This window comes from Pteronotus mesoamericanus, unplaced genomic scaffold (assembly GCF_021234165.1).
Source record: "Pteronotus mesoamericanus isolate MK-2021 breed Mesoamerican mustached bat unplaced genomic scaffold, CSHL_Meso_final scaffold_232, whole genome shotgun sequence".
In the NCBI taxonomy this organism is placed as follows: Eukaryota; Metazoa; Chordata; class Mammalia; order Chiroptera; family Mormoopidae; genus Pteronotus; species Pteronotus mesoamericanus.
The window spans coordinates 2,089,495-2,103,317 of NW_026555311.1; the positions used below are offsets into that span (position 1 = coordinate 2,089,495).

The window sequence follows — 13,823 nt, forward strand, 5'->3', positions numbered from 1 at the left end:
AAGAACTGATGCTTGGAAGACAAACAAGAAACCAATATCTTTAAAAAGATGATAGAAAATTAATCTCACCCATGCCAGTATGGCTCAGTTGGCTGGAGCACCGTCCTATACACCAAAAGGTTGGGGTTCAATTCCTGGTCAGGGTACATACCTGAGTAGCAAGTTCGATCCCCAGTTGGGACACATATGAGAGGCAACCAATTAATATTTCTCTCTCACATTGGTTTTTCTCTCTCTCCCTTCTTCATTCTCTAAAAAAAGAAAAGAAAAAGAAAATTAATCTTAACCTAAAAATTTAGAGCCAATAAAAGTATCCCTTAAAAATAAAGGTTAGAGCATTCCAGACAGACAGAAACAGAGCTGATTCGACTCTAGCAGACTCTCACTGAAGGAGACACTAACGTGCTATGTGAGCATGAGAAAAATGATCCCAAATGGATAATGCAGAAGAGAGAGATGAAAGTTATCCACATTTTATTCAGTATAAAACTTGACTTATTACTACATTTTTAATACTATGGCAGTGGAAAATATATAATTTGAAGCAAAATCAATAATATTCTGCCAAAGTCCCTTTATCCATATTTTTTGAAATACTGACAATCTTACAGGAACCAAGAACCATGCCATTATCAGGTTATAAAATAATATATTCAAATTTTTTCCTGTCGTGGAGAAAGTGTCACATTTTGTTCTGTGAGTCCACGCATCTTACACTTTGAGGAATACAAACCATGATCATTTATGATCACAGATAAGATCACGTTCCTATAGACTCTGGGAAGGAAGTCCCTGGAAGTCAGTGTGGCAAACTCCCATTAGAGCCAATGGCCCGGCCTCCCACGTGGGTGACACTGCTGCCGCTCTCTGCAGAGCCTTCTCTCAGAGCACAAATAACGGCGAGGCTGCCGGCTGACAGGCCCATGCCCCTGAGCTGGCTTCCAGCTGTCTTGGCCACCAGCTCGCCAACCTGGTAGATGAGGGAAAGCAAGGAAAACCTGTAAAGGCCTAGTTTTTTCTTACACGCTGTGCTCCCCTGGGGCTGGCAAGAACCCAGAGGACTTGTCACCAACATCTCAGCAGAAAGAGCTCACATCCACCCTTCATTCCTCTCATGCACAAACTTCAGAATCCAGTGCACCCTGCATACTTTCCCTAAAATGTGCTCTATTAAGACAAGGTAGTAGCTACAAAATCACTGTCAACTATAATGGTGTCCATGCTAATGAAAACAAATAAAAAGACATTAATACAGCCTTAGTAGTTAGTTACCTTAATCCATAAGTCCACAGTGAGGTATTACTTGCTTACTTACATCATAAGAGGGTGTGTGTAGAATGAAGGGTGGGAGGGTGTGTGTATGTGTGTTCATATGTGTGCATATGCATGTGTGGTGTGCACATGTACGGGTGCATGCATGTGATAGGTATGCTAGTGTGTGTGTGGGTGTGGGGGTGCGTGCACATTTGTGGAGTGCCCATGAATGTGCATGGTGTGTTCATGTGTGATATTTGTGTGCGTGTGTTTGTGTGATGTGTGCATCTAGTGTGTATGTATGGTGTGATCAAATGTGTATGTGTGTGTGCATGTGTGGTGTGTGCATACATGTGTGTGCATGTGTGCCCATGTGACCCCACAGGTGTCTGGCTGTATATAAGTCAAGTGGTCCCTTCTATCATGTACCTTTGAGGTTCTGTGCACACCTGGAAGCTGCTTCACTCATTTCACAAATTAAACATAGTGTTACCCTGTAATACAGACTTGCCTCACTTCGTGTAAAAATTATATCCTTGAATGTCTTGTGTAAATTTAATTTGAAGAAAGTGAATTACATTTTAAATATAGTAGACCTACTAGCTATTTAAAGAAATTCAGTAACTAATGTCTCTCTTACATACTCCTTTAAAAAAAGGTATATAGGATTTTCTCAAGGTAAGCCATCTTTTACTAGCTCCATGAGCTATGATAAGACTCATTTTCATGGCTGAATTGTGGATTCCTGACCATTGCTCTTCAAAATGGTGGGAGGAGGACTGGTCCTGGTGGCAGCAGGGTCAGCGCGGTGGCGGCGGCAGCAGTGGTAACTGCGCTAGTTAGAGGGTTAATTAACTTATCAAAGGCCACCCTGCTCGTAAGTCACAGAAGTGATATCTGAACACAGCCTGTTTCCAGAGTCCACTCTATTAACACAGTCACGTGCACTTAAATGAAATATCAAACTGTCTTCATGAATTAGTCCATCTGGCAGAATATTTGTGTCAAAGGCTGACGGAAACCTGCTTATTCTCATACAGATATACTTTAAAATGAAATAATTCTCTATAATGTTCTAAGAATAGATAAGCCACAAATATACATGCAAATGAACAGAGATCAGCACATCTCTGAGCCTGCATCGGCCCCACAGATTCTCATCAGCATTGTCTCCGTGAGCTACTGCTCTGATAGAGAAACTGTTTAGCAGGTAGGGTTCTTCCCAAGATACTGGAAATAGTTACTAAGAAATCACTAAAGGAAAGACTGGCAGTCTGTCCTTCATCAAGTTACACCACCCTTCAGGACACCTTTATTCTCTCACTCTTTCTTGGGCTTTCTCCCCAAGTTTCCAAACCGAAGTCCTTGCCAACCGAAGCCAACAACGTGAGCCCTGCTGGCGCTCCTTGTCCCCACCAATCTCGCCTGCGGTTTGTCCCTGAGGGCAAGCTACCCTGAGCTTCCACCACAGTCACGGCCTCAGAGAAAAGGGAAATCAGACGTGGCTGAGAGCAGCTGCGACCCCTCTCACGTCCAAATCCAGTCCTCCTGCCGGAAGGGGCACCAGGGGCCAGGTTACTCCTTCCTCAGAAAGTTTCCTCACTTGGTTCGTAGACCAGTTCCAAAGCTCAAACTTAGTGCTGGTAGTAGACTGAATAACGGCCACCCAAAACACCAAATCCTAATCCCTGAAACCAGTAAATTGCCTTATCTGTAAAAAGGGTCTTTGCAGATGGGATGAGGTTAGGGATTTTGAGATGAGATTATCTTGGGTCTTGTCAGTGGGTCCTACCTGCCATCGCAAATGTCCGTATAAGAGAGGCTATGGGGAATGGAGAGAGAGAGCAGAGGGATGGAGAAAAAGTGAGAGAGACCGAGTAAGAGAGAGGCAGCTTGGTCGATGCTGGTAGCGTCTGGATAATAAAGAACTTTCCTGCTGTCGCTGGGATGGTGAGACTGCCTCCGGGCTGCATGCGGTCTAGCCACTCGGGTATCATTTAGACTGGTGCAAACATTCTGAGATAATTGTTTCCTTGTATATTGGCAAATTTGCATGTTAGAGTCAGCTGAGAATGGCACAGTGGAGTCGGTCTCCTTGGGTGTAGTCAGCAATAGTCGCTAATGACAGTGACATCAGAAAGTATACCGCTGGCACAAATATTTAGTAAACACTCAAGGCGCTGTCTATATAGGGTTGAGCGAGGAAGGGGAGGGAGGGAGAAAGAGAGGGAGGAAGCACTGCCATTCTGCCAGGTTACTCTGGGGATCTTTTCTTGCAAGCAAAAGACAGAGAGATAATCCTTAAACTAGAAGCCCAAAGTGTAAGACGAATAATACCGCCTCCAACACAGGAATCCACTGAAGAACAGACAAATGAAACAAAACATGCTTTATGTGAAAGGGCCTCTGGCCCTTATTGGAGGGTTAGTCACTCCTCTCCCTGAGCCCATTTAGGTGAGCAGGTCTCCCTGACAAGAGCGAAACTGAGAAAGTTGCTGTAGTCTAACTAAGAACACTTTTGATCTACAATGCGGAGATCGTTAAACAAACCAAAGTTGACCTTCATAACCTTCTTAATAAAAATAACAATAACCATGGCACTGGATACCTTTACAAGTTCTCTTATGTCACCTTTCAACAAGAAGTTGTCACTGTCCAAGGACACAGTAAGAAAAACAACGGTGAAGGCCCAGGGAAAATTAGAAGCAAAGTCGGGACTGGAACTAAGTTTCTAGGTTCTTACAGGCCCACATTTCCTTCCCTCTGGTCATGGAGACTTCAGTGGAGACGAGAGGGGCAGGGGAAGGGGAGAGCGGTGAAGAGGGAGAGGAAGAGGAGAAGGAGGAAAGAGACGGGCTGGGGGGCAGTGCGGGCCCTGGAGGTGCCTGGCCGCATGCGTGCAGCTCTGGAGCAGTGCTCACCTCTCTCTGCGGTCAGTCCCCCCGACCTCAGCTGCTGCCTCCCCCTGCCCAGTAAGACAGTCCGTGCTGCCAACATGCCAGAATGGCCCCCTTCCCAGCTCTAAGCACTGGCAGATGCCATAAGGAATCACTTAAAGGAAAGGGAAGAAGCTGACATGGGTAGGATTAGCCTGGAGGCCCAGCACTGGCCATGATGACCAGGATGTACAGGTGGCAGATGGCAGCAGGTGGCCATCGAATCTACCCAAGAAGCCCCTGGATGGTGGGGCATTGGGAGGGTCCTGGGGTCCGCGATTTTGCACCTTGGAGCTTCGCAGAAGGCACTGCACATGCGTTGGCTGCCCCTGAACACAGGGCTTGTTTCCTCATGAGGTTGTTTCCTGCCTGCTGCAGGTCCCCTGAAGACCACCCAGGCCTTGCTTCCCAACATCACGGCTTCTCTGCCACTGTGGCAACTCTGCTGTGACCTCTACGTAGTCACACGGTGGCTTAAGTGCAATGCGCTAAAGTGGCCAGCTCTGTCCCACAGGCACCCACTCTCAAAGGGCACGTGGCCCATCGGGGAGGGGATGGCCGGGAGGACCGAGCAGCACCAGAATAGAGCATGTTCTGGAATCCTCAGGGCATTGCAGGGAAGGCCGATGAGGTACCCCCAGGGCTCACCCTGGTTCAGGCTCTCCCCACCAGCATCTCCAAATGTGCATGAGGAGCCTCTGGGAGTGGATGGGAAGGAGGCCAAGCTGAGGTTGGACGCTACCAAGTGTGGCGATGCCCAGGCTGCCAACAGGTGTCACCCCAGAGCAGGAACACCGGATTTTCCCTTTTCTGAGCTGCTGGGTGAACCTACAGCTATAAGAAACACGTCTCCCAATTAAAAACCAATGTACACTCTGACCAGGGGAGAAACTCTGAACAAAGGACTTTCCTGCCGATTCTGGAGGCCTTCTGGGCAGGACTAGCCCCAGTTGCTCAGCGACCATACTTAGAAAGACCGTGCCTGGTTTTATACTTTCTTGTCATCCTGAAATTCTCACTAGTGATCAAATGTGGGGTCCCTCATTTTCCTTTGCACGGGGTCTCACAAATTCCGTAGCTCGTGCTGTCTCTGGGTCATGCCACCGGATTAATGTCTTCATTAGTTTCTTTATCTCATCAACCCAACTTGGAACCTCGGGGCCCATCTGGTACCGAGCAGAGAAGGGTGTACAGCAGATACCCAGTGAACCCACAGGCTCAGGCAGCGTCCACCTGGCTCCCTTGTTCATTCCTCCATCAATAAACCTTTATTGGAAGGGAAAATGGGCAGTGCTTCTTTATGACTAGACTGCCTTACATTAATAATCTCTTTAAATTAAAAAGTGAAAAATACGTTCCAGAAATGACTGTCACCATGCAGCCTCCATTAGGGTCAAGCTGAAGAGAAGCAACGACCCGGCCAAGGGTTAAAGGTGCAAACGGTGACACGCGGCTGTGTCATCCTGTGCAGATGCAGATGACTCCCACTACTGGTCTGGCCTGAGGCAGCCTGGGAGTGGAGTGTTGATGGGCTGCTTCCACTTCTCTCCTGACAGGCGTGAGCAGCGCGGAGGCACGCCAGCCTGGAAAGTCTTCCCACTTCAGTGTGAACTGGGTCTTGGGCAACTCAGACGTGGAGGTCTTGGACGCCACCACTGGGAAGCGGAGCTGCGGAGCCTCATCCCGGCTCTGCAAGCACATGCTCTCCGCCCGGTGGGCACGGCTGTATGGAAAGGTGGGTGACACACTTGGCCTGTGGCCCCCACCTGGACACAGGCCAGGGGCCTGAAGAATGTCCTTGGGTCTGCAGCCAGGGGGACACAGAACGCAAAATCTGGTTCCCAGTCTATTTTCTTTTCCCCAGCTATCCGTAGACTTCCACCAAGGCTGGGCCATGGCTCTAGCAGTCAGGTAGAAAAAGGCCTTACTTCTGACACCCATCGTGGCCAGCACAGGGCACCATAGGAAAGTCCGTAGAAGGCATTTTAAGTTGATGCTATTGCCAGGTTAGATAAAAGGAAACTGCCACTTAGGAAAAAATAGGCTGAATTATGCTGAATTATGCAAGTAGTGAGTATCAGGGAGGATTTGCACTCTTCTGTCCGACCCTGAAGGCTATGCATTTCTGCTGTCCCAGTTCTGAGGCTTCCTTTCCCTCCTATAAATAGGGTAATCATGACATTTCTGGGTTCTAAATTGAGATGTGCATTTCTGTGTGTTTCCAAAGCATAACAGAGTGTAATAAACAAAAAAGAAAAGAAAAAAAGAAAAACATAGAAATAAATAAAACTGCTGTGTTAGTTTTCCCACTTCCTTAACCAGGGAAAACGAGTGTTGTAGTTGATTTATCAGCCAATTCAACAGAATAGACCTGCTGGTGCTTAGAATAAACACTGTGTCCACTCAAAAAACACTGGAAACTGCAAGTCTCAGCGCCTAGCCTAGCAGTAATCCTGGCGCCGCCGCAGGAGGCACAGGAACGCGCTCTGCTCTGACTAGGCAGTTTCAGCTCCTTTCCCACCTACTCTGGGCACTTTGCACACTTCCCTGCTATGCATTCGTGGGTCCGTGCTGGGGCTCTGACAAGTCAGAACACACTATCAATTTTGTCTTGCTATACAAAGTCTTCTGCATAGGTTCCTGGTCATGGTGGTGTTAGCAAGTGGGCGGGCTGGTCTCTACTCGCCAGGGACCCTGCAGTGGGACTGGGAGACTTCCAAACCCTCGACCCTCCCTGCCACACCCTGACCTCCAGCTGTGTGGGGTAGTCAGGCCCCACTCGGTCCCTGCCTGTGTTGGCTGCGCAGCTTTGCCTGTCACAGCTCAGGACAGAAGAAACATCCCAGTTTCATTGCCCTCCAGCTGGTTAGCACATAGCTCAAAACCCTCTGGGTCCTGCCCCCTCCACACCGCGTTAGTTTCCACAGCCATCCCTGGCACCACGGCCCCACCCGGACCTGAGCCCCTAATCCTCCTCCAAAAGGAAAAAATACACACAGTGCTTGTTATTTTAATAGCAGACAAGTGACATGTTTATTTTATTCCTTAATCATTCACACTCAGGTGAAGCAGTTTCCCTAATAAATGAGTTTTCCATGGAATTATAGAATTGCCTGTTAGTAACTGATACAGTTAATCTTTTCTTGGTATTTTATGTGATATTTTATTTTATCAATAGGCCAATTTGGGGAGAGTGGATATCCTATTTTTAACAGCTTTATTGAGGTATAAGTGACATGAACATTACATACAGGGTGGGCAAAAGTGGGTTTACAGTTGTGAGTATGCAAAACATGGAGTTTATTTTTCCATTATTATTTATAAATTATTATTTTCCATATGAAAAACTGTAAACCTAATTTTTCCCCACCCTGTATATTTAAGGTGCACAACTTGATGTTTTCATGCAAATATATGTGAAATGACCACCACAGTGGAGTTAACACACGCATCACTTCCACATAGCTACTATTTGTGAGTGTGCAGGGGCATAGTAGAAGCCTTAATCTAAGATCAACCCTCTTGGCAAATTTCAAGTACAATGTTGCTTTTTATCAAGTTGCTTTTCTGTTTCAGAGGAAAAGCACCAGGCGGAAATGGGAGCTAACATTCGCTTGTAATGCGCATGCAGCTCTTCTGCTCCCCTGGGGGTGTGCAGCTTCGCCTCTGCCCGTGACTCATTTGTCCTTTCTCCTGTCCCACAGCTGAGCACGCGGATACCAAGCCACGGAGACACGCCATCCATGTACTGTGAGGCCAAGCTGGGGGCACGCACCTACCAGTCAGTTAAGCAGCAGCTGTTTAAAGCATTTCAAAAGGCAGGCCTAGGCACCTGGGTGAGGAAGCCGCCTGAGCAGGACCAGTTCCTGCTCACTCTATGAGTCGCTGCCCCAGGCTCTCGGACACAGTGAGAGGCCTGAGAAGGCTGGGCAGGCGTGAGGAGCAACAAGACTGTGCTGATCGGGTCTGTGCATTCACTTTCCTCTGGTGTTCCGGAAACACACAAGCATGCGATGCTTGGATGGCCAGCGAGACTTGAACTAGGGATGTGCTGCTTCTTGGATGGCTACTCCCAGGTTGCTGGAACCACGCACACCCACCACACCCACAGGCAGCAGTGCAGTGGTTCCCTCTTCTTGACGTGTCACAGGGAGTGCGTCTTTTCAAGCTGGAGGGTCTGAGTTGCAGCCTTGAAAGGTGGTACCGAGGCATTGCCAGCTAGAAATAAACCTAAGGCACCATCCCCTGTGTTTCCCTCCCCAACACACCTCTCGAGTGTTGCACTTGGTTCTCACTAGCACAAGGTTATAAATGCTTCGAGACAAGCCACAAGTGAAGAGAAAAGCCATGGGCTCCTCCCCAAAGAAGCCAATAAGAATACTGTCTCATTTTCATTATTCATTTAGTGTTTTATTCCACCTCCTTTCAAAGAGGATTTGGGATTACAATCTTAAAGAACCCCTAAAACAGGCCTGGAGAAAAGAGACCACTGATGAAGAGCAAAGGAACTAGACACGACTAAACTGTCCCTAGACTTCCCCGTAACTGAGTGTCGCAGGCTGCCCCGTGCCTGTTTTGTCCATCACAGCTCAGTGTCTCTGGCAAATGATGACGTTTGAGAAGCATAAGGGAGCTGCCACTCCACACTCTCCCACCAAGTATGAGGGAACCCCATCCTAGACCAAATTCTGACTTAGAAACTAAATTTCTTAGAAAGCAAGCAAGAAAAAAATATACAAAACAACCTTGACTCTGGGCTTGAGCACCCACCAGCTCTCTATACTGTTAGGTTCCCCCTCAACACTTTGCATGACAGAAAAAATTCATTGAAGCAGCTGTAAAATGCAGGAGGCAGGATTCTGTCCCCTTCAGAGCAGGCATCAGACGACGGACTCCTCCTGCACACGGGACGTAGAACAGCCTGGGATTCATCCCAGGGCACCATCCTAAAACTGAGGGGAGGGACCGTAACCCTGTTCATGCAAAACGAGGTGCTCCTCTAACATACCTGTAGATGGTCCACATGCCTTGAACTTTTGCTTTGATCACTTGAGAACTCATTTCTAATACCCTTCATGCTAATCAACAGGTCTCTAACTTCTCCAGTTACAACCACCATATCTGAATTCATTGTGCTAAGTAGCAAAGCTTAGTAGTAGCCAGCTCTGGTTTGTGGGCTCCCCGTTAGAATCCCTGGGGGTCCGCATGAGAGCACAGGCTTCCGCTTAACCCAGGAAACGTGAGCATAACATCAGGCTGTATATATTCAGGTACAAATTACAGATACCATACCAATGAGGCAAATATGAAGCGAATTGTGGATATTTGCTACAAAATAATAAGTAGAGACATTAGTTTGGAAACAGAAGCTTTTCCTGGGGTTTCATATTAGGTCAGACTTATCCGTTAAGTTCTTTCAGAAAGGAAAATGGCACTGTAGCAAACAACTTCTTCATGATAAAGTTTCAAAAAAACATGAAAATGTTTTGCAAATATGACTCAACATTAATCTTTTGTAAAAATTGAAAAAAATAAAATCTTAATTCAGTACAAAAGCCATGAAAAAATGGCCAGTTCATAATAGTCTTTGATAATCTGAAGTGTCATTAGGATGGGACATAGAGAACCAAAAAGTTTGAGAGCTGATTTATGACTTAAACTCTCAGCCGCCACCATCTGGAGCCCACCTCTGAAAGCAGCAGGCGTGGGCGGTTCCTGGCGGGTGTCTGTGATCTGAACCGGAGCTTGCTAGCGTTCTGAGCTGCTGCCTGGAGAAGTGCATGTACACTTTGCATCAACTGCTCTAAATAACGCTCCATCTACAGGAGAAGCAAGCACTGGCGGCAGCAGTCCTGACCATCACGGGGGAGATGCAGGCTGGACTGACGTTCACAGGGGCACAGTGGGCCACCAGTACAGTCTGATTCCAAGGACCTGCACAATACCCTCCTCCTCGACAGTGAACATGCCCACAGCTCCTGAACTGCATCTGTTTGGGGACAAGTCACTTTGTCTTGAGGCACCAGCTCTCTGGAAACAACCCAAACTTCACTATAATATAAATGTCTGTTTCTGGGGAAAGCCACACACTAACCCACTATCCCCGCAGCACCAACACACAGATTAGTCTGCTAGATCAGCGGGGACTCTTTGGAAGGAGTGAATAGGCTCTGCAGAGAAGGTTTACAGCAAGAGAAGGTTCCGATGTAGCAAGAAGTCTGTCCAAGAGCCTGGCACTCTGCCACAGAGGCACCTGTCTGGTGAGTGGGAAATGGAGAAGGAGCCGGGGAGGAGGAGATGCTCACAGGCTGTGGGCACAGGAGGGGCAGGCAAGAGAGGAGAGCAGAGCCATCCAGAAGGCTGATGCAGCCGAGAGCCCAGGCTCAGAGTTCAACACAAAAGGCATCTGGTGTGGCTGGAACAGCAAGTCATCAGCCCAAAGACAGAAGGTCTAGAAGGCAAAGCCTGAGGATTTTGCTCTCTGCTTCAAAGACCAAAAGGACATCTCAACGCTGTGGTAGGCCAGGTCTACCCTACATTTTTAAAATAGAAAATCTGATGAATTAGAGAGGAGCCCACATCTACCTGACCACCTGAGGTTTCCATAAGGAAGACAAAACAGAAGTAGATGGTGTGTAACATTTAATCATCCTGGAAAATGTGATGAATGAAACAAAGGGAAGACTGACAGGCATAGAGTCAGGGGCTGCCTAGGCACCCGAGTTACCCTGACCCCGCCACTGTCCATCTCAGTTTGCCGCAGAGTCACCATCCTGTACCACCAGATGGCTCCAACGCCTTTGTTCTTAACCTTCCCATGTTCCGTGTTGATATTTCTGTAGCCCTAATACTAAACTCCAAATAAAATCAACACCATCCTTATCTGCCTCCAAAGCACGTGTTGCTTTCCTGTTGGGGAGATAAGCCACGGAAGCTCTCCTGCCTGGATCTTAGCCAAAACGTCAGTGTCTGACCACTTGCAAGCTTTTCACAGGCCTCAACGGGGAGAAGGTCACTCAGTCAGGTGAGCTCTGCCTGTCCAGCTCCAGCACGGTTTCACAACAAAGTGTGACAGCACGTTATTGGATTTAAGATTTCTTTGGTTTTTGTTTTCGCCAAGGAAAGGATTTGCAGGTCTGTTACTATGGCTTCTTTTTATTCCTGTGGTTCTCTTTAAGTCTGTATATATCTTTCTCGCCACCACTGGTTTTGTGACAAGTCTTATTCCTCAGAAACATCCAGTTGTGTTACTTTTCAAACAAACACATCTCATGTTTTTCCCAATGAATTTCCTTTTCACAGAAAATTGTTGTTATCGATACTTAAGTTTTTTCCTTTGGTTTAGAGTTTACCACATCTGGAGAGCCATAAACAGTAAATACATGGTATATCAATGTCCAGAATAGAAGAGTTGAAGTATTTTGATGAAAACCTATTTTTAGATTATAAATTTTAAGAAGTGTCTATATATCTTGTTTAAAAGCTTTTAAAAGACATTTAAAACTTTAACAGACATTTTTAATTTAGGGAAACTTCTACATCCACTTTTGAAGAAGTCATTCTAATGAAATCATCTGCCCCATTGGCACAACATATAATATACATCACTTTCTAGTAGAGACCAAAGGGGAGTTAGGGACAGCCTTTCTGTGCCCTATCACTGACTGCTGTGACTATCCGGCTGGAGTCTCACTGAACTCAGCAAACCTGGTGTACCTGTGCTGGTTTCTGCACCGGCCGCTTGAGCAGAGTTCCCAAAGCCCGCCAGCCCAGCGAGAATCAAGAGAGTCCACATGTTGCACGTTCCCAGCTCTGAGTTCTTGTGGAATTCGCAGGTGGAGTGAAAAATTAGAAGCTGTGTTTCAGGAAAGGCTTTACCACCATCCGGCAGCATTTATCTGGGACAAGACACTTCTGAGGTCTTGCTGGCATTTTATGCTTCTCCAGGCACAGTGATGAGATATGTGGGGTGACGTGGGGACAGAGAAGATGGGTGGGACAGACAAAATGTGAGCTAGGGAGCACTTGCTGCTCTCCGTGGTCCAGATCCATTGCAGCCTGAGCACTGCAGTTTCTGGAGACATTGCGATACTGCTGGCTCCTGTCATACTTCTTCCACAAATTCTAAATCATATAAAGGATGGGCGCTGAGGAGGCAGACACAAGGCGACCAGAGATGCAGGCTGCAGGACCATGGTCTTGCAAAACAAATGCAGCTGCTCATGGTTCTGGGAAACCAGACAGATATGTGACCATCTCCACCACTCTCTGCTTTTTCTCCTACCCATGCTGCCTCTCTGGTTTTCTTTCTCATATTTTCCTCTCCCTACCCTCCCTGTTCCCTTTTTTTATTGTCTGCCCTTCCCTATTCTAAACCTCTGACTCCCTGAGACTCCAGTCTCAGGCGTACGTCTGCCCTGAGCTCCACCCCACTGATCTGTGAATGAGCTGGATGCTCAGAATTAGGCAGGAGCCCAATGTGACTTCTTGTCCAGAGGGATTTGCCAGAGTCCTTTTCTGGACTCCTGGAACACGTCCACTCAGTCTAACCCACCAAAGGGGATATGGACGGCCGCATCGCTAAAATTTAGACCAGACAATACCAGTCCTGCAGGGAACTGCAGACAGTATCAAACCCTGGAGAAATAAATACCTTACTTCCCAACTAAGCATTTCAAAGTCAAAGTTGGAGGGACCCTATATCCTCTAAGATAAAGATAAAAGACCTGGATTCTAGGGCCTCTTTTCACACAGGCACTAGATTTCTACCCCTCTGCAGTGTATGCATCAGTTAAAAAAGAGAAAAAAAAAAAACACTTTCCCAGCAGTGCCCAGTTAACTTTCTGCTAATTTTCAGCATTTTTTAAGCAAAACAAACTTAATGACTAGTATTCTTAAGTGAAGGTTTGTACATAAAAAGCATGATTGAATGGCAATATTGTACCAATGGATGTACATTTGTAATATTTGTAAAAAAAAAATCCAAAATCTTAAAATATGAATTTACATATGTTAATTTTCCCGAGTTCTGTAAATTGCATTTCAGTGATACCTGATAAGTGAATGTTTCTGTTAAGTCAATAAAAATATCAAGTAAAATTGTGCTTTCCTCAGTTGTTGGGCCTTTCGCATCAAGCAGAGTTCTAGGAGTCTCTGAGGAGCACAACGTGTAGGTTTAGAGCCCACGAAGGCTCCCTCCATTCCACAGAAATGGCACACTCCACTCTCAAACCTTTTTCTTTTCAAAATGTCTGTGTCTATCAGTGGCTCCTGCCTGGGTGATGGTCTCTAGCCCAGATGTTGCTGTTAGAAACTCAATATACATGAAAATATCACAGGTCTGGGAATGAAAGACTAACCTTCAAGCCCTGGCTCAGCTTCTATTAACTGTGTAAGACAGAACGAGTCATTCGGTACATGACCCGGCCCTCTGTTTCCTGGCTCTCGAGCATGGGGAAAAGCCAGTCCCACTGTTTCACAGGCACATGGGGAATGGGTGATGTCAGGACGCCTCGGAGCTTTGAGAAGCTGAAGGGAACACTTGAAGATGTCCTGAGTCCTCCACTCAAGCGTGCCCTCACTCAGGAAGTACGAGTGTGGCTTGATGGTCTCCTAAAGGATTCAAGGCCAGAT

The 13,823-nt window shown here is 46.8% G+C and overlaps 1 protein-coding gene across 1 annotated transcript in view; it reads left to right on the forward strand.

The window, feature by feature from the left end:
- The window catches only part of ADARB2 (adenosine deaminase RNA specific B2 (inactive)), a 427,885-nt gene extending 419,814 nt beyond the window's left edge, over window positions 1-8,071 (forward strand). The window contains exons 9-10 of the mRNA XM_054591585.1: window positions 5,747-5,925; window positions 7,895-8,071. Of these exons, the coding sequence (XP_054447560.1) occupies window positions 5,747-5,925; window positions 7,895-8,071 (356 nt within the window). The remainder of the gene's footprint in view (window positions 1-5,746; window positions 5,926-7,894) is intronic.
- Window positions 8,072-13,823: the final 5,752 nt, after the last annotated feature.